Below are 22,698 nucleotides of genomic sequence, written 5' to 3' on the forward strand. Positions count from 1 at the left end.
GTCTAACTCTGCCTCTGTAGGGAGACAAGTAAACAGGATGACACATAATCATAATTAATAACGCCTTTTAACTAAATCACTCCTCTCTAAAATGAGATTCTTTTTAGGCAATTACATATGAATACTGAAAAACTGGGCAAAATCCAGAAAAAAAAATTATTTTAGAACTCGAATCAGTTTTGTATAGAAATTAAATATAAAATGATCTTTGTTTCCGGTCCTTTCAAAATATTCTGGACTGTTTATAAAAAATTTTTTCTCATCATTACCCTTTAAACCCCCCCCCCCGTCCCCGCCATCTCAAAATTCATCTGCATATTAAATTATTTTATTAACTGCCCTAAAATACTAGTATGGACCTTCATCCCAAAATGGAGGCTCATTTTACATTAAATTTATGCCAAACTGATTCGCCTCTCTAAATGATAAAGAATTGATTTTTTTTTTCTTCCTGCCAAGATGTTCACATCTCCTTAAAAAACTTGAATCTCATTTTCTTTTGGAAGAGAGTTAGCTGAGGATTTTCATCATCGTCGTCATTATCAGTTAATAGTTTAAAGATAATATTTAATAATTTAAATATAATATTTAATAGTTTAAATATAATATTTAATATTTTAAATATAATATTTAATATTTTAAATATAATATTTAATATTTTAAATATAATATTTAATATTTTAAATATAATATTTAATATTTTAAATATAATATTTAATGTTTTAAATATGATATTTAATGTTTTAAATATGATATTTAATATTTTAGATATGATATTTAATGTTTTAAATATGATATTTAATATTTTAGATATGATATTTAATATTTTAAATATGATATTTAATATTTTAAATATGATATTTAATATTTTAGATATGATATTTAATATTTTAAATATGATATTTAATATTTTAAATATGATATTTAATATTTTAGATATGATATTTAATATTTTAAATATGATATTTAATATTTTTAATATGATATTTAATATTTTAGATATGATATTTAATATTTTAAATATAATATTTAATATTTTAGATATGATATTTAATATTTTAGATATGATATTTAATATTTTAAATATGATATTTAATATTTTAGATATGATATTTAATATTTTAGATATGATATTTAATATTTTAGATATGATATTTAATGTTTTAAATATAATATTTAATGTTTTAAATATAATATTTAATGTTTTAAATATAATATTTAATATTTTAAATATGATATTTAATATTTTAAATATGATATTTAATATTTTAAATATGATATTTAATATTTTAAATATGATATTTGATATTTTAAATATGATATTTAATATTTTAAATATAATATTTAATATTTTAAATATGATATTTAATATTTTAGATATGATATTTAATATTTTAAATATGATATTTAATATTTTAAATATGATATTTAATATTTTAGATATGATATTTAATATTTTAAATATGATATTTAATATTTTAGATATGATATTTAATATTTTAAATATGATATTTAATATTTTAGATATGATATTTAATGTTTTAGATATGATATTTAATATTTTAGATATGATATTTAATATTTTAAATATGATATTTAATATTTTAAATATGATATTTAATATTTTAAATATGATATTTAATATTTTAAATATGATATTTAATATTTTAAATATGATATTTAATATTTTAAATATGATATTTAATATTTTAAATATGATATTTAATGTTTTAGATATGATATTTAATGTTTTAGATATGATATTTAATGTTTTAGATATGATATTTAATATTTTAAATATGATATTTAATATTTTAAATATATTTAATGTTTTAAATATGATATTTAATATTTTAAATATGATATTTAATATTTTAAATATGATATTTAATATTTTAGATATATTTAATATTTTAGATATATTTAATATTTTAAATATGATATTTAATATTTTAAATATCATATTTAATATTTTAGATATGATATTTAATATTTTAAATATCATATTTAATATTTTAGATATGATGTTTAATATTTTAAATATGATATTTAATATTTTAAATATGATATTTAATATTTTAAATATATTTAATATTTTAAATATGATATTTAATATTTTAAATATGATATTTAATATTTTAAATATGATATTTAATATTTTAAATATGATATTTAATATTTTAAATATGATATTTAATATTTTAAATATGATATTTAATATTTTAAATATGTTTAATATTTTAAATATGATATTTAATATTTTAAATATGATATTTAATATTTTAAATATGATATTTAATATTTTAAATATGATATTTAATATTTTAAATATGATATTTAATATTTTAAATATGATATTTAATATTTTAAATATGATATTTAATGTTTTAAATATGATATTTAATATTTTAAATATAATATTTAATATTTTAAATATGATATTTAATATTTTAAATATGATATTTAATATTTTAAATATGATATTTAATATTTTAGATATGATATTTAATATTTTAAATATGATATTTAATATTTTAAATATGATATTTAATATTTTAAATATGATATTTAATGTTTTAAATATGATATTTAATATTTTAAATATGATATTTAATGTTTTAGATATGATATTTAATATTTTAAATATGATATTTAATATTTTAAATATGATATTTAATATTTTAAATATGATATTTAATATTTTAAATATGATATTTAATATTTTAAATATGATATTTAATATTTTAAATATGATATTTAATATTTTAGATATGATATTTAATATTTTAGATATGATATTTAATATTTTAAATATGATATTTAATATTTTAAATATGATATTTAATATTTTAAATATGATATTTAATATTTTAAATATGATATTTAATATTTTAAATATGATATTTAATGTTTTAAATATGATATTTAATATTTTAAATATGATATTTAATATTTTAAATATGATATTTAATATTTTAAATATGATATTTAATATTTTAAATATGATATTTAATGTTTTAGATATGATATTTAATATTTTAAATATGATATTTAATGTTTTAGATATGATATTTAATATTTTAAATATGATATTTAATATTTTAAATATGATATTTAATATTTTAAATATGATATTTAATGTTTTAGATATGATATTTAATATTTTAAATATGATATTTAATATTTTAAATATGATATTTAATATTTTAAATATGATATTTAATATTTTAAATATGATATTTAATATTTTAAATATGATATTTAATATTTTAAATATGATATTTAATATTTTAAATATGATATTTAATATTTTAAATATGATATTTAATATTTTAAATATGATATTTAATGTTTTAGATATGATATTTAATATTTTAAATATGATATTTAATGTTTTAGATATGATATTTAATATTTTAAATATGATATTTAATATTTTAAATATGATATTTAATGTTTTAGATATGATATTTAATATTTTAAATATGATATTTAATATTTTAAATATGATATTTAATATTTTAAATATGATATTTAATATTTTAAATATGATATTTAATATTTTAAATATGATATTTAATATTTTAAATATGATATTTAATATTTTAAATATGATATTTAATATTTTAAATATGATATTTAATATTTTAAATATGATATTTAATGTTTTAGATATGATATTTAATGTTTTAGATATGATATTTAATGTTTTAGATATGATATTTAATATTTTAAATATGATATTTAATATTTTAAATATGATATTTAATATTTTAAATATGATATTTAATATTTTAAATATGATATTTAATATTTTAAATATGATATTTAATATTTTAAATATGATATTTAATATTTTAAATATGATATTTAATGTTTTAGATATGATATTTAATGTTTTAGATATGATATTTAATGTTTTAGATATGATATTTAATATTTTAAATATGATATTTAATATTTTAAATATGATATTTAATATTTTAAATATGATATTTAATATTTTAAATATGATATTTAATATTTTAAATATGATATTTAATATTTTAAATATGATATTTAATATTTTAAATATGATATTTAATATTTTAAATATAATATTTAATATTTTAAATATAATATTTAATGTTTTAAATATAATATTTAATGTTTTAAATATAATATTTAATGTTTTAAATATAATATTTAATGTTTTAAATATGATATTTAATATTTTAAATATAATATTTAATATTTAAAATATAATATTTAATGTTTTAAATATAATATTTAATGTTTTAAATATAATATTTAATATTTTAAATATGATATTTAATATTTTAAATATAATATTTAATATTTTAAATATAATATTTAATGTTTTAAATATAATATTTAATGTTTTAAATATAATATTTAATATTTTAAATATAATATTTAATGTTTTAGATATGATATTTAATATTTTAAATATGATATTTAATATTTTAAATATATTTAATATTTTAAATATAATATTTAATATTTTAAATATGATATTTAATATTTTAAATATGATATTTAATGTTTTAAATATGATATTTAATATTTTAAATATGATATTTAATGTTTTAGATATGATATTTAATATTTTAAATATGATATTTAATATTTTAGATATAATATTTAATATTTTAAATATAATATTTAATGTTTTAGATATGATATTTAATATTTTAAATATGATATTTAATATTTTAAATATATTTAATATTTTAAATATAATATTTAATATTTTAAATATGATATTTAATATTTTAAATATGATATTTAATGTTTTAAATATGATATTTAATATTTTAAATATGATATTTAATGTTTTAGATATGATATTTAATATTTTAAATATGATATTTAATATTTTAGATATGATATTTAATATTTTAGATATAATATTTAATATTTTAAATATAATATTTAATGTTTTAGATATGATATTTAATATTTTAAATATAATATTTAATATTTTAAATATGATATTTAATATTTTAGATATGATATTTAATATTTTAGATATGATATTTAATATTTTAAATATAATATTTAATATTTTAAATATGATATTTGATATTTTAAATATGATATTTGATATTTTAAATATGATATTTGATAGTTTAAATATGATATTTGATAGTTTAAATATGATATTTGATAGTTTAAATATGATATTTGATAGTTTAAATATGATATTTGATAGTTTAAATATGATATTTGATAGTTTAAATATGATATTTGATAGTTTAAATATGATATTTGATAGTTTAAATATGATATTTGATAGTTTAAATATGATATTTGATAGTTTAAATAAATTTAATATTTTAAATATGATATTTGATAGTTTAAATAAATTTAATATTTTAAATATAATATTTGATAGTTTAAATAAATTTAATATTTTAAATATAATATTTAATAGTTTAAATATAATATAGAAACATTAGAGGATGACCTCCAATCAGTAGTGGAATGAGGACAAAAATGGATGGTCACGTTCAATGCTGCCAAGACAAAACTGGTTTCATTCAATAATTACAAGAAACCTTCTCTACCACCTATAGCAATGGCCAACGACTCTTTATCTGAGAGTACGTCTCTCAAGCTCCTTGGCCTAACGTTCACAGGAAACATGAGCTGGAACAATTACATCGAGAGCATTGCCAGGGCCGCTGCGAGGAAGGTGGGCTCTCTCTACCGTGCTAGAAAACTTCTAACACCCGAAAGTATCCTGTACCTCTACAGGGCCACTATTCGCCCATGTATGGAGTATTGCTGTCATATTTGGGCTGGTGCATCGGCTACTAGTCTCTCGCTCCTTGACAGGGTTCAAAAGAGAGTCGCAAATCTGATAGGCCCTAAACTGGCATCTAAGCTTCAGCCTCTGTCCCATCGTCGAAACGTTGCATCCCTCTGCCTGTTCTACAAGTATTATAATGGTGAATGCTCTGATGAACTGCAATCACTTGTGCCCCCATGACGTAAACACCCTCGAGAGACCCGACAAGCTGCAAAATCCCACCCCCATGCTGTAGAGATCCCTAGATGTAAAAGATCTTTCTACTCCAGTAGTTTCTTCCCCAGAACTGCTAGACTTTGGAATTCTATTCCAGGTCACTGCTTCCCCAACTGTACTGACATGCATAAGTTCAAGTGCAACGTGAACCAACATCTCGCTGCCCAAATCCCTACATAGTACCCCAGTAGATGTTTCCCTTGATAGTTAGCCCCCTACACCAAAGTGGCAATGTGCCTTGTTTGGGGTGAAAATGTAATAAAAAAAAAAAAAAAAATATTTAATAGCAATATTTTGTAAGGTTTTTTTTAGTAAAGAAATCTACTTTTACATTTAGAACATAAGCTTAAATATAAAACAAAAATGGTAGTTTTTTTTTATGACATGCCCCAGCGTAGTATAAACACCCCCAACCACCCCATCTTAAGAACGGCTTTCGGACCCCCCCCCAAACAAAAACATCCCCATGTTAAGAACGGCTTTCAAGGTTGGGGTAGTGGTGTTATTCCAAGAACCTTTCTGAAGATGGGGAAGTTCGGGTGTTTATAATACGCTGGGGCACGTCGTAAAAATTTACCACAAAAATGAATAAAAGTATGTTAGTAATTAATGTTAAATGCATAAAACAAATGACAAAATTTCAATTAAAAGAATGTGCACTTACACTTTTTAGTTTAGTAGGCAAATATTTAGTTTTTCACAAGAAAACTGAACTGAATTGCCAAAAGGGTTTCAATATTAACTTCGAATCATTTTTATTAGTCTTTGATTTATTTCCTTCCAATCTCCACTTCACCCACCTTTTCTATATTTAGAAATTTTTTTTACAACCAATTCAGACCAGAAACTCAATTTCAAACATGAGCTGATGTCTAAGTGGTCCAACGTTGAGTTGTGAAAATCTTTAAATTTAACAATTCATTTTTATTTATTTATTTTTTGTTTTTCTACACATTTTCGTTTTCGTCTCTTCTTCTGGTCAGCTTTTCCCATGTTGCCCCCCCCCTTTTTTTTTTTACACGAGTAAAATAAATTTATGTCGTATATTTTTGTTAGGATGTATAGATTTTAATTTTACTACAAAAATCATTTTATTATTAATTAGCAGGGAGGCCCGACGTTGCCCAGGATTGAATGATCAATGAATATGCAGGTTCCATTGTATTCATAATCTTAAATGTTTTATTTTTTTGTTGGGCGGGGGGGGGGGGTCTACAAGAAAGATTATTTTTAGAGGTTTGGTCGAAACAAATCTCATAATATTATTCTAATATTGATTTTACTGTTATATTAGCAGGAATAACCGGTGTTGCCCAGGGCAAAAGTGTAACATATTTCTATTAAAACTTGTATCTCTTCTATCTATGTAAGCTAGCTAGGGATTTTTATGCTCGTCCTCTAAAACCAAGAGAGGTTGGACCATTCCTGTAATGACCTGGTCCCTCTTGATTGCGATATAATGCTGGTTCTGTGCAATTCTAGGAGGTCCACCCTCCCAGGCTTTGTTTTCTCTTTTTACAAAAGGGTTAGTTTATTGCTAATCGCCTGAGGCACCCTTACTGGGGAATGTCGACAGGGCTGCCCAGGCACTTTTTGCAGGTTAGAGTGCCCCTCTTTGGGGGTGCTGACTTCTCAATCCCACTTTCTGACCGGGTGTTTTGGAGGTGTGTGGGTTGAGCACAAAAAAAAAAAAAAGAAATGGTAGTAGGCAGGGAGGATTGAACCTGTACCGTGAAGGAGGAAAAGAATGTAAAAAAAAAAAAAAAAAAAAAAAGTGTGATGTCTTTGCTGTTGCGTCCATAACCAAACCGGAAGTGTCAACGGTTTAAACTAGTGTTGGGACGATTCCTAAATTTTTTCCGATGCCAGAAAAATGTTGATTAACGATTCAGATACCAAGTACGATTCTGATTCCCGTGGAATTGTTGTTTTGAAATATACCATTATATAATCGAAAGTTTTTGTGTAGCGAAAAAATTTAGTACAGTGAAAAGGTGGAAATACAATAAAGGGAATTTCGAAAACGATTTGATTTTTTTCGTAAAATTTCTTTCATTGAAGAGAAAAGTCAAAACAAATATTTTAATCATGAAATAAACATGCACCATGAAATTAATAATCAATTTCAGGAGTTATTTTATATATTAAAAAAATATAAAGAAAAAGTCATGATTAATTCAACAAAAATACAGTAACATAAAATTTCAAGGGAATAACATGTTTATCTTTTGATATTCATTTTTTTTGTTTTATTTTCTCTTTATTTTTGATAACTCTTTAAAATTTAACATTTTTTTGCAGCTTCAATCGCTGATTTTTTATTCCACTTTCTAGAATATTCTTATTTCTAAATAAAATTTTAAAATAATTAAATCTTTGATTAAATTTTTATCCTTTTATATTTAATCGTCTCAAATTATTCGTATTTATTTATTTGACTTTAAAAAAAAATATTTTTAACAACAATGTTATTTTTTAAAAAAATATTTTTAACAATAATGTTATTTTTTAAATCTAAATAAATTCGTTTAGTAAATGTTACCTTACGCTACAACAGAACACAGACCCCTCTCCAATGTAAACAAAATTTTTGTGAAATGGTAAATGTCAGCACGTTACTTACGGAAAAACGGTTAATTAAACTGCAGAAGCACCTGTTAATGGCCCCCCCCCCCAAAAGAACAAAAAACATAAAAATGTGTTTGGTGCTTATGTTTTTGCAAACCGCTCATGAAAACTTTATTGTTTGATCAATTTTTAAGTATTAAAAACTATGTAAGACAAAAAAAAAAAAAAATCACTTTTTTTTTTATTTTTATTTTTTTTTTTAACTTTCTTATTTGAAAGATTCCTACACAATGTGATAAGACACTTCACTATACCCGTTCACATGCGAACGTATCATGTAACAAAAACACTTCCAAAGGTGGTGAAATGGCACAAAATCGTCCCAAGGTTTAGGGGTTCATACCATGCAAACGGTAAATTTGCGGCGGATTTGATTATCAGATTCGTTGTCAGCGACCTTGAATACCCCTGAAAAAAAAATTCGAGTGGTCGGTGTTCTGTTGTAGCATAAGGTAACATTTACCATTGGTTTATTTCTATATTTATTTTTATTATGTATTTTTATTATATAATTATGTATTTTTATTATATAATTATGTATTTTAATTATATAATTATGTATTTTTATTATATAATTATGTATTTTTATTATATAATTATGTATTTTTATTATATATTTTTATTATATAATTATGTATTTTTATTATATATTTTTATTATATAATTATATATTTTTATTATATAATTATATATTTTTATTATATAATTATATATTTTTATTATATAATTATGTATTTTTATTATATAATTATTTACTTATCATCCTTTAATGTTTATTCTTATTTACTGTCTTAATTTACATCTTTATTTCTATATAAAAAAGTAAATTTTTGGTAATTGTTTATTTCTATTGTTAAACGAGTCATTTATTCAACTTTCGCCTTAATGCTGTTTCTGACAACCTTTTTATTTTTGATAGGGGTTGGGAAACATTTACGTATGCTCACATCACAACTGTGATACCAGGCATCGGTGAATGTCTACTAAGCCCCTACAGTCCTTTAGTTGAATGGCTCTGAGTGACTAGTTAGTTTGCAAAGTTAGGGTTCAAAGGATTTAAAAAAAAAAAAAAAAAGTTAGACTTTTTTCCTTTTTTAATAAATTTTTCACATTTTGTTTTTGTTGTGCAAAGAAATATTTAATTGCTTCATTCGCAGAATATTTTCATGAAATGTAAATTTCTAAAAAAAAAATATTTTCATGAAATGTAAATTTCTAAGAAAAAAATATTTTAATGAAATGTAAATTTCTAAGAAAAAAATATTTTAATGAAATGTAAATTTCTAAAAAAAAAAATATTTTCATGAAATGTAAATTTCTAAAAAAAAAAAAAAAAAAAAAAAAAAAAAAAAAAAAAAAAAAAAATTCACTTACCGCATTACTCTAAAACATTTTATTGTTTAAATAATTTGACTTTGCTTGTTTTATTTTTAAAAATATAAAGGTTGACAAGACAAAAGATAAGCCCCCCCCCCCCAGTCATTAGTTGGAAAAACTGATTTTTAACACGATTTACTCGAAATGAGAGCACTGTAAAATCTTTTTTCTCTAACGGTTAAGTATTCATCAACTTTTTCATGGACTTGACGTAGTTAGGCTGTTTTATACATAAATAAACTTTGCTCACAAATGTTACCCCGCACCCCCTAAAGTTTCGCAACAGTGCAAACAGATAACTAATCATGGTCCTCGAAGTTTTGAAACAGACAGACAGTGCCTATGTTATTAAAAATTCTATGACGTTTTTATCATAAATTTTTTGACAGCATTAATCTCACTTCAAATAAACAGTTCAACTTAAAAATATAAGAGAATCGTAAATTTGAGGTATTTTTTAATGATGCGATTCCGATTTCCCCCAAAATACACGATTCTTATGATTAACGATTCCGATTAATCGTCCCATCACTAGTTTAAACTAAAGCTAGTCAATCGAAAAAAGGAGGATGACTTCGAAAATATCGGCGAAAAAAGTTACCCCTCTTTGTAGAAAAGTGCCCAGTTGAGGGTGAAGGAATTAATGTTTTTAGCAAATTTTTTTATATTTGTTGTCCGAAGGGTTGAGCTTCAAAACAATACCAGTCTCGTGAAAATCCGTCGCCTCTGTTAAAAGTTTTAGGCAGACATACAAACATACATATATTTAAGCAGACAGGTGAAATCTATATTATAAATTCCTCTAGGAGTGAGTCAGCATTCTCTTTCCAAATTAGTACATAATAACAGTTGATTCCCAGAGAATGATTTTTACAGTTCTGAATGATTTTTTTGCTGAATTTATTTTGGAAATATTATTCAGACTTGAGGGGTTTTTGTTTAGTAGTTTTGGTCTTTTAGCTAGACATACAAACACACGCTTGGCTTTTATATACTGGAATAGTTTTTACTCATCATTCCAGTTTATTGGTTTATTGCAGACACAGACGTACAAATGTAGTACAGATTAAAAATTAGGTTAATTAGATGTAAACGTTGTCTTCATTAAATACATTGTTCACTTCTCTGTTAAGTAATGACACTGTCATTTAATTTCTTTTATTGGATATTTATTATAAAACTGTAATCTATACATGCGAGTGAGCACCACTTGTAAACTTGATATTCCCATGAAACTTCTTCCTTTGGAGGAAGCCGGTTTGTCATTATTATAATGTATACTTACATTGATTTTCAAGTCATAGACAAAGGAAGATGGTTGGATAACCAGATTTTCCATTTCATCCAACTAATGCATTTATAACGTTTATTACTACACTATCTTTATACGAATTGTATGACCGTTATATTGAGATGGTTATCAGCATAAAAAAAATAGCATTTCTCATTCTATTGTTTATCTTTCAGAAATAGCTCTCCCTTTTTTTCTTTTCTTTTTTTTTTGTCAGTTTTGTGTATGTGTGGTAGTCATGTCTGCTTAAGAAAAAGAAGCCAGCTTTAGTTCAACTAACACACACACACACACACACACACACACACACACACACACACACACACACAGCATTTTTTTTTTCTTTTCCTTTTTTCCCTTTCTCACTTGTTTACTAAATTTATTGTTTCCACAGTTTATTTGTATGTTCCTTTTTATTTAACATTTTCTTTTTGGTCAGAAGAAAAGAAGGCTAGGTTAGTTGTAATCTAATTCTGTTTTTTTTTTTTTTTTTTTTTTTTTTTCCTCTGATGTGGTGTCTGTATGAGGAGACTTCTCCTCCATCAAGTTGAGTGGCAAAGAGGAATGCTTCCTCTCCCTGCCCCAGTATCAAAGTGTCTTAGTTGTAGGCTGCTTTGGCAAGCACTGAAGTTCTAATTATATTCTGGCATTATCACCCCCCCTCCCCGGACCTCTACACCTGTCCAGTACCATCACCTCAACCTCTCTTCTACTATTCCTTTCTCTTATTTGTGTGTTAGATTGCACTACTGTCTACTAGCCAGTCCACATTGACCTATCAGGTCAGTTCCCAGGTCTTATTCTCTTAATGGTTGGCCACCTTTTGGATCAATGTTAAGAGAAAGATATTAGTATTGATGATGATGATGATGATGATGATGATGATGAAGGCAGCGAAACCAAAACTCTGGCACTGGCGTTTTGTTGTCTTGAAGACAATTCTTCCTTCTTTCTCGTCTGCTACTTTCATTCACGTTTCTTTTTGAGAGATGCACACACTAACCCTATTGAGGAGGAGGAGGAGGAGAAGAAGGAAGGGCTATCTCTCACTAATCAATACACTACTTGTGTGTCATGTCTACTGAGACACCCCACCCCATTTCACTCCACCTCTGCCCAAGTCACACATCACAATCAATATTTAGTGTTTCAAGAAATCTCAAAAGTGAATTGCAAATAGACACATCAAAGAGAAAGACTGTGTGTGTGTGTGTGTGTGTGTGTGTGTGTGTGTGTGTGAGATAAAAAGAGTGAATATGAGAGCTACTGTTGTTTCTATAGTTACCAAGGTAGGATTGTGTTTTTCAGTGTGCAATCATGGTTGGTCATTTCACCCATTTTGGGTGATGTATTATCAGCCGTTCAATTTGCTTTCTCTTCTGTGGCTTTTGTTGTGTTATTTGCACGTGCAGGGGGCACATGTGGTGTTCACACATTAACTTTAGGTAGGATCATCTCCCCCGCCCCCCTTTCTTTTTGCCTCATTTGTACATTTCATTTGTTTAGTGGTAAATCTACCTTTTCTGATTTATTTAATGCCAAATCTTGGTATCTGTTGTAAAAGATCCATTGTATACAATTAATTGAACACAAGTTGCTATTTTTTTTTTTTTTTTTTTTGTATATACTCAAAGCTGATTGAAAATTGTGTGTTCAGACATTTTTCTTGCACATTGACCACAAAAAGATTCCAATTTAATTTATAATCTGTACCGGAGATTCTATAGTTTGCAATTATTTCCTTTAAGCTACCCCTCTATCCACTCCAAATATTTATATGTAAAAATCACTTCCAAATAACGAGATGTTGTTATTCTTACATGTTTTTGTTTTCTTTTGCACAGGAGGAGGAGGAGGAAGTGGAGGTGGAGGAGAAGGACTAGACAACGACTGATGATGTTGTGAAAATAACATCTAGGCAGCCTGTCTGCTGGAATCATGTTTTCGCTTCGTATAGTTACTGCTGATCACTATGTCTCTCATCCGATCTCTGATCTGGATGTCCTGCAATCATCTCAGCTCAAAGTCCCTGTCATCCGCATCTTTGGCGCTACACCTGCAGGTCAGTTATCACCCCCCACCCCCCTTCCAATTTGTATTGTTAACCCTAACCCTTTCTCTACACATATAGACATGCTCAATAAATGTCTTTGACGGTTTAGAAGGAAGGGGAAAGTATTGTCATCATTTACGTGTCTATGAGTAAGCTGTCAACAAGATGGTCTAAAAGTGATTAGAGAAATGTTTCAATATTTCCAGCTATACAAAAACAAACTGTTTGCATAGTAGCATTACAAATGAACATGGGAAGGCGATCCTGATCAAGAGAAGGGTATTCATTTCTGAAGATCTTTTTAAGATTTAAAAGTATTTTTGTCTAAAACCTTTTTACTACTGAAAATAGGATGATTCGGTGTATGTATGTATGCATATATATATATATATATATATATATATATATATATATATATATATATAGTGATATGTGTATATCTATATATATATATATATATATATATATATATATATATATATAGTGATATGTGTATATCTATACTCCTAGAAATTTGGGGGTTTTGTCTATTAGTATTCATTATAAAAACCATCATTTTATTTAAAAAGAAAATACGACTTTGTTATATATGGGTTGTGAAATTGCATTTATCTGCAAAAGATCTAACTAATTTGCATATTCTTTTAAACATTCATTTTAATTAATTCCCTATTAGTTTTTCGGTTTTCTTATGGGATGATCATCTTTGGTTAACTATTACATGTAATTATATCCATGCAGATATTCTACATGATTTATACTTAATATTTGAGTAAAAAGATTATAATAAACGCTACGGTGTTTTAAACGCTTTCTATATATTTGTATGCGTATAAATATTTGTTTAAAAAATTTTGCCTACCAAACTCTTCTGTCAGTTTTTATTAAACTTAAAGTATAGAGTATTCGAACCCATGTGAAACTTCATAGTTGAGTTTTAGCCAGGGAAAATCTGTGCAAAAGTGTAAAAAATTAAAAAATGGAATTCGCCAGGTGAAGGTCAAACGATGGCATTACGAATATGCATGCGTAACGTAGTAGATATTGGTTCATGTTTTAATTTTTAGCCTTGTAGCAAACATGTCTTCATAGTACAGTCATTAACGGCAAAGGAAATCATAAGCTAAACGTTTTGGTTTTGATTCACAGTGGTGAAGCGCAAGTCATTTTTTTATTTATTTTTTTTTACTTTTTAAATTATTACTATATATTGGGTTCAAGATAATCTAATATATAAAAGGCAAAACGTGTGTTTATATGTCTCGCAAAAACTTTCAACACACATGACAGATCCTCACGAGATTGGTATCGTTTTCAAGCTTGATCCTTCGGACAACAAATATCGAAAAAATCGGCCAAAAACATCATTCTTTCACCCTCAACTGGGCAGTTTTGTACAAGGAGAGGTCATTTTTTTACGTAGACATTTTCACAAGTCATTGTCTCCATTGGATTTACTACGCTTAATTTCAACGCTCTTGACTTCCGCTTGCGCCATGGACGCATCGGGCAAGACTTTATGATGTACATACTCGTCACATAACGAAGATGTCATATTCTAAAAGTCATGTGGGTTTGGCTAGTAACTTTTCTATTTGGCTAGTAAATGAAAATATTTAGTTGTCAAAGGTCAACTAAAATAAATGTCTGTAGAGTCCTATACATAGCAATACACGTGAAAAAAATCGAAATTGCTTAAAATATCTTAATAACCGTGTGCATAGGAAGAGCTTGAAAATTTTTAAAAATCTGATTAAAAATAAGCACGTTATGACTATTTTTTAAATTCTTTTTTTAATATTTTTGTTTGGATATTTTCTCCTCTTAACATCATATATGCATTTCATCACATTTTTTACACTACTTTTTTTTTTTTTTTAAGTAAAAATGCTATATCTTTGTTAAAATACAAGATAAAGCAATGAAATTTGCCATATAAGCATTCTTTTGTGCAAGGAAGCAGAATATGTCACTGAAAATCTCCAGAAATTATTGGATTCCCAATTAATCTACAATAAATGCACATAAATATGCTGCAATTTCTTAAAAAATAAAAGAAGTTAGAGAACTTAAAGTTGAATTGTAATGCATTTTATATACAAGAAACTAAAATTTAATACTAGGATTGTCTAAAAATGAATATATTGCAATATAATATTAATATTTTGATGTTACTGTAGATTAACATCTGCTTAATCGCTCCCACCTGCCTCCCTAAAGTATGTGATTCTTTTTAGTTTTAGTCAATTACATATTAACACTGAAAAACTTGGCAGCATCTTTTCTCTTATGCATGTTTCATTAGACAGCAAGGATAATTCCTGTTTGCTTTTCTTGCCACTTAGATTTAAGGTTAATGGTTTGATAGGTTCAAAGAAGACACTTCTAGGAGGTGGGTTTGTCACTCGGACCTAGATTTAGTGGTAGCCTAATTTTATATATCAAATGAAAGATGGTGAATAAAAGTTATCTATAACTTTATTATATCATCAGAACGATAAGGAAAAGTTAAGAAAAACCATATCCGCTATTTACTGTTTCTATCTCCTCCCATTCGTTCTCCACTTCTGGCTTCCTTATTTTTTCCTTTTATTGTTTTTATTTTATTTTTTTTTAATGATCCCCATTATTTCATAGTGGCCTATATATATTTTTAAATATTACATGTTTACTACCAATTTGCCCTTCTATGTTGTACCTACTTTTAATTACTATTTACCATTTTATCCTATCCCTTCATTCCCATTTCATATCTAAATGTTATGAAGCCAGTTTTTTTGTCTTCTATATTTGTATTTTTAGAATTCTGGCCTTTCTCCTCTTTTGATTGGAAGCATTTAGCTTAAAAATGTCTTGTCCTAAAGAGGTTTTTTTCTTAATTTTCCCCTTAACTTTTCCTTATTTTTCTGATATATTAGTTATAACTTTTATTCTCATCTTTCATTTAATATTATTGCTTGCCCCTTTTAATAATATTTCTTATCTTGATAAGCTTTGTTTTGTTAAAGATTTATTCTTTGATAACTTAATTGCACACACACACACACACACACACACACACACACACACACACACACACACACACTGACTTTTCAAATTGAAAAGCTATAAAAAAAAAATTTGGATTACTAATTGCTCTAAGAGTTAAGAATGGCTGGGACATGGGGGATCATTATAGATTAAATTAAAATGATCTTCCCTCTACTCCAAATTCTTAATTATTTTTGTTGTCCTTTTTTTCTTATTTTTCCATGAGTTTTGGTCCTGGATTAAACTGTATCCAGTGGTGAGGCCCCAGCTTGCGGGCTTTGGAGAGTGTGGAGCCACCCTTTAATTGCCATTGCTTCCAGGTCCACTCTGACCCAGAGTGGTAGTACCTATTATGGGTTAAATAGAAACCGACTTGAAAACAACAAATATATTCTATTAAAAGATTTTTCTTTGAAATCTTTGGATTTGGCATTAAATAACCTGAAAAAGGTTGATATGCTATTAAACAAATCAATCAACCAATCCGCAAGTTTCTTTTAGGGTGTTCATGCATAATCGAATAAAAGAATAGAATCTCATTTAGTTTTTATTGTCAAACTAAAATTCAAGTTCAAATGTTAAGTATATTTGAAAACCAAAATTTCTTTAAATTTTATAAAAGAATCACAAACTGCACTTATTTTAAACAAAAGTTTTTTTTTTTTCCCAAAACATATTGTATGCAACTCATTAATTTTGAATTAACAACTGAGAAACGACAGTGGCTGCTGCTAACTAATTATTCGTCAACTTGTTTATTTTTGCTGAAAAGTATTTAAAATTATGGTGAGAGCCTATTTAAAAAACGGATGGTACCAAAAGAGAAATCAACATAGAATTATCATTTTAACCCATAAAAAATAATAAAATCATTTAGAGTACAAAAAGAATATTAAGAAAAAAATGTTCAAAACTCATGTTAAAGTTTTATTTTTAAGACAACAAAAAAAAAAGTGACTAGTTTATTTCATACCCCAATAATAAATAAGATTTGTTTTTTTATGATTGTTTTCCAAATTTTACAAAATTCCTTATATGGGATTGGTTCCAAGCTTCTAAGTTCTGCAGGAATTAAATAAAAATCTGATACAAAATGTTCGTTTGGTAGCGTTATCATTTTTATTATTTTCCTAGAAACTTTTCTAATATATCATGTAGACAGGGTTGTGGAGTCAGATAGTAAAAGTCCGACGCCGACTCGTAGGATACCGACTCTGACTCCTTTGATATCTTTGACTCCTGACTCCTTGGCCCCTATGTGAAAATCTATTCTGCAGATCTATATACCAGCCTCCCACACCTATTCAGCAAGCATTTTATAATTACTTTTCATGTATATTTTTTTCACGTTTAACGGAGAAGATTGTAAATCTGGATCGATCCTTCACTAATCCAATTGCCAAATTCCATTTGATTCAGGAACTGAATAACTTTTGGATTACAATCTGATTGTTATCCGATGTAATCCACAGTGATCTCACTCAAAGACAGAATTTTCATTGATCCTGTGTGACATCACAACCGAAACGAAAACAGCTGTCCTGACAGGATTTTCAGGGATCTGATGGACCGAAATATCTTTAAGTAGAAGCATTTGATATGATATATCTCCAAAAATAAAAGCAAAACCATACAAAAACCTACTAAATTGTGCAACTGGTAAAACCAAACGGGGAAAACCATGTAAAAAAAATAAATAAATTTAAAAAATATAATAAAATATAAAAAAAAATTTAGACTCAGACTCCTAGTACTCTTAGAAATCCGACTCTGACTCCAACTTCGCAACCCTGTATGTAGATTATTATTTATCAAAGCATGTGAAAGGATATTCATTTCCGAACAAAATGGTGGTATTTTGAGGGCTTAAAATGTTTTGGTTTTTGGAATATGACTATTTTAGTAGAACTAGCTTGAAATTTTGAAATATCTGAAGTGTTTTTATGGTCGGTAGCTATTACTATATTTAAGTCGGCATACAAAGTTTTTAACTGCTGTTTCTGATGAGCAAAGTTCAAATAACATCACACCATTGCTTTGCTTAAACAGTATTTTTTCCTATCAGAAAGCAACAAAATTCAGATTTTTTTCACCGTTTTTAAAAATTTGTAACAATAGCTTTATGTAAACAATCATATTATTGTGGCATATCGTTGATAAAGGGGATTAATGAAAATATTCTTTTAATTCGTTTTTTTTTTTTTTCAATTATGGCAAACGTGTTCTTCAAAATCACATTAAAGAGGCAGTTTTAAGACCAAAACTAGTGCAAACTTTTTTTTTTTTTTTAAATAAATAAATATATTTATTTATTAAAACAAATCCAATATTTTGAATTCTTCATCAGGAAAATCCAGGTGTTTTTATTTTTTTTTACATCGCATGGCGTTGATAATCCTTGGGATGTCTTCAGATGTTGAAGTCTCGCATGTTCATTACAGTGTGAGCGTCGGTCAGCGCATGTGTCATAATATAGTAATTCACTGACTCATTCAGTTTGAATTTTCTATTTCTATATATCAACAGTACTTTAAAAAAAAAAAAAAAAAAAAAGCAGTAATTTCCTATATTATATGGCACGCATTGATATAACCCCTCAGAAATACAAAGTAATGCAATAAATATAATTTTGTCATTTTGTACAATTTTAATTTTTAAATAAACTTTAAGAAATAAAAAATTTGAAGTTTTTTTTTTTTTTTTTTTTTTTTTTTTTTTTTTTTTTACAATATAACATAATATATTGGGTGAGTTTCTAGTAGTATTTTGTATAATTTTATTTTTTTTATAAGACCATTTTTTTCGAATTTGTAAAACAAACAGGTTTTTTTTTTTTTTTTTTTTTTTTACTGAGGATATCTAAAAAATAATAATAACAACAATAATAATTTTATTTTTTTGTTTTTAATATTTATTTAGATAAATTTTCACAAAGTGCAGTAAAATAACAGGAGAGAAATCACAAAAAATTGTGTGTGTGGGGGGGGGTAAAACTAATTACAATGAAATTCTCTGTCGAACCAACTAATTTTTAGGTATCACAGAAATAAGTGCATATAAAAAACACGTGTCCAGGGTTAGGGTTTTAAAATAATGTCGGCCTTTGACACATGTCCGTTCTCGCGTTTTTAAAATCAATTTTAAGAACAAAATATTTGGTTTCCAGACGTAAAAATTAGGCAGTTCCATAATTTCATTGTAATGCATTTTGTAAATTTTTACCTTCGGGTATGCTGAAAATGAAATTTTCAGCAAATAAGTAGCTTTTCGGATATTAAGTAATCTTATTGCTGGTGGCCATCTTGGTATGTGCGTTTGCGCACCGTTTCTTGGGGTTGCATTTGCACGCTCGTGCGTACCGAAATGGCCAACAGTGATAACATAAGAAAATGACACTGCTTAATATCCGGAAAACTACTTATTTGCAGAAAATTTAAATGCGATATTCGTTTTCAGCATGCCCTAAAACCTAGAAAAGTAGTCATTTTAAAGAAAAATGTTAATGTGGAAACAAGGTAAAAATTTACCATTTTATTTCTTTGTTTATTGATTTTTCAGTAAAACAACAGAATAGAAATGATTAAACTTATCATTAACTGGTAAATATATAGTTGTTTATCAGGATTCCTGGTATTGTGGAAGCTACATTCGAGCATTCATGTAGAGTACGATTTATGGCTGCATTTCAGAAAATAGGGGTATATTTTTGGCCAGATAGAGAGGATTTACAAAATTGAAAATTGGACTGGTCCCAAAATGCATAAGTTCTGATCGACTGGGGGAATTTCCATCTTTTACAGAAATTCAAAATCTATATGAAAAATTTTCTTCAATTTATTTTCGAAATTAATCCATATCTACTCAAGTTTTTTTTTCTTTGAGGGAAGTACTAAATACCGGCAATGAATGCTCTTTAGACATTCAACGGCTACACCGTAGATTAAGCTCTCCTTTGGTGAGTAGGCAGGTAAATACCTGCTCTCAATAAAGCTATATTTAAATACCACTATAATACTTAGTTTTGTTCATGAATAGACATCCACTGTATGATACCGTGTGCCAGTTTAAAAAAAAAAAAATGAAATTTGTACATCTTAATTTATAGTTCATTTAATTTAGCCCACTTTTTCTAAAGAAAAATGTCCATGGAAAAGCATAAATTTTGGCACTTAAAATTCTCATAACTTTTGAACTACTGATGGTATTTGCATAATTCAAACGGTTTTACGCATCTTTTACACAGCTCTTTTCATGTAAGTTGAAAAAAAAAAATTAATTATCTAAAAAGAAAAAAATCAACTCGTAATGCTACATGAACCAGTAGCTATTACGTTACGCATGCATATTTGTAATGCTGTTGTTCGACTTTCACCTGGCAAATTCCATTTTTTTTTTTTTTTTTTTTAATTTTCACATTTTTGCACCGATTTTTCCATGGCTAAAAACCAAATATAAAGTTTAACATGGGTCCGAATACCCTCGATATTAAGTTTCATATTCGTAGACCAAAAACTGACAGGAGTTTGGTAGGTAAAAATTTTTAAACAAATATATATATATATATATATATACACACACACACATATATATATCTATATATATAAAGAGGTTTGTGTTTACTATAACCTTTTTACGCAAATATTATGCAAGTATAAATCATGTAGAATATCTGCATGAATATAATTACACGTAATAGTTAAGTAAAAATGATCATTCCATAAAAAAACCGAAAAAATAAGGAATAAATGAATGTTTAAAAAATTATGCAAATTAGATCTTTTTCAGATGAATGCAATTCCACGATTCATATATACCATAACAAAGTTGTATTTTCTTTTTAAATAAATAGAAAAAAGATTTTTATATGAATAAAAAAGAAAAAAAAATTATTGGATTATAGATTTTTTTAGTTTGAATATTCATCAACAAATGAAACTAACAATTTCTTAAAATATTTTATCGAAAAATTATGCTGCTTTGATAGGAATGGGAAGTTTTTTTTTAAAGAAATTCTGAAAAAATATTTTTGAAATGTATGCTACTTTTAATTTGGCCAAGATCAAAGTGTAGTATCTGTTCTTCAGATGCTGCACTTCCATTTCTTGTTCCCTTTCGGTGGAGGAGCAGTCCTTCATGACTGAGACAATTAGTTTTGTACCTTTTCTCCACGTTAAAAAATGACCCTGGTGTCTAACTCTGTCCTGTGGGAAGGCATTGTAAATAGGTACTTTTAAAATTTCATTTTGTAAGAAATAATAATTGATAAATCTGATTTAAAATTATCTTTTAATTTTGAAACCCTAAACGAAAAATTACTTTATTCTAAGGCGTTTATTTCAAATTAGTGTGTGTTTATGACTATAATGCTCCATATCTTAGGTTGAGAATATTGGGAAGTGATATACAATTTACCATTAGCGTATGAAGCAATGCTCTTTGTGTAAACAAATTGAGCTTAGGTATTTGGACAATGTCAAAACATTGTTAATTCACTGCCTGCATAGCAGCAGCTGTATAGCACAACGGTTAGAAACTCCAACTCTCGTTTGGGCAATTGGGTTTCGATCCTGGCTTGAGGTAGTTGCTTGTCTATCCACACTGATGAGATGTGAAACAGCGAAACGGTACTGTTTGTGGATGACTATATAACATGATGGGATGATTCCAAGTTTTTACATATTCTGTTAAAAATTCCTGATTCTGATACAAGTACCGATTCTGTTTCTTTTAAACTTTCTCAATATTCAATTCAAGATTTGTTGCTTTAAAAAAAAAAAAAATTAGTTTATGTAAAACCCTGTGTCATGTCTACATTTATTATTGCAAAGCATAAAATGTATAGTGGGTGAGTGAAAGCTCGTATATTACATGAGAAAATCTTTCTACGTATTTTGTCTCACGTTATCCTTGTAATTGATTGAAACTTATGAGACGCGTTATGATTTATATTTCTTTTAAAACAAAGCTCGTTATGTTCCTAATTACAATGTCTCCCCGCGGGACAGAGTTAGACACCAGGGTCGTTTTTTAATGTGGAGAAAAGGAACAAAAATAAAAATTGTCTCGGTCGTGAAAGATTTCTCCTCCACTGACAGAGAACAAGAAATTGAAGTGCAGCATCTGAAGAACAGATACTACACTTTGATCTTGACCCGAAGGCCAAGGATGAATATGTTATGTTATTTGAATTTTTTAGTTTACAAAACCCTTCTCCCCATATTAAAATAATTTTTTAAAAATAATGTTACTATTTAGAAAACCATTCTTACTATGAGAATTTCTAGGTGG

The 22,698-nt window shown here is 26.0% G+C and overlaps 1 protein-coding gene across 4 annotated transcripts in view; it reads left to right on the forward strand.

Annotated features, from left to right (window-relative positions):
- LOC145240049 (uncharacterized) overlaps positions 1–22,698 on the forward strand; it is a 328,354-nt gene that overhangs the window by 96,486 nt on the left and 209,170 nt on the right. For all 4 annotated transcript variants that reach the window (XM_080103656.1, XM_080103658.1, XM_080103659.1 and 1 more), the window contains one exon: positions 13,172–13,389. In XM_080103656.1, the coding sequence (XP_079959782.1) occupies positions 13,266–13,389 (124 nt within the window). In that variant the 5' untranslated portion in view covers positions 13,172–13,265. The remainder of the gene's footprint in view (positions 1–13,171; positions 13,390–22,698) is intronic.

Source organism: Euprymna scolopes, chromosome 19, assembly GCF_053919585.1.
Source record: "Euprymna scolopes isolate OS-2025 chromosome 19, ASM5391958v1, whole genome shotgun sequence".
NCBI lineage: Eukaryota > Metazoa > Mollusca > Cephalopoda > Sepiida > Sepiolidae > Euprymna > Euprymna scolopes.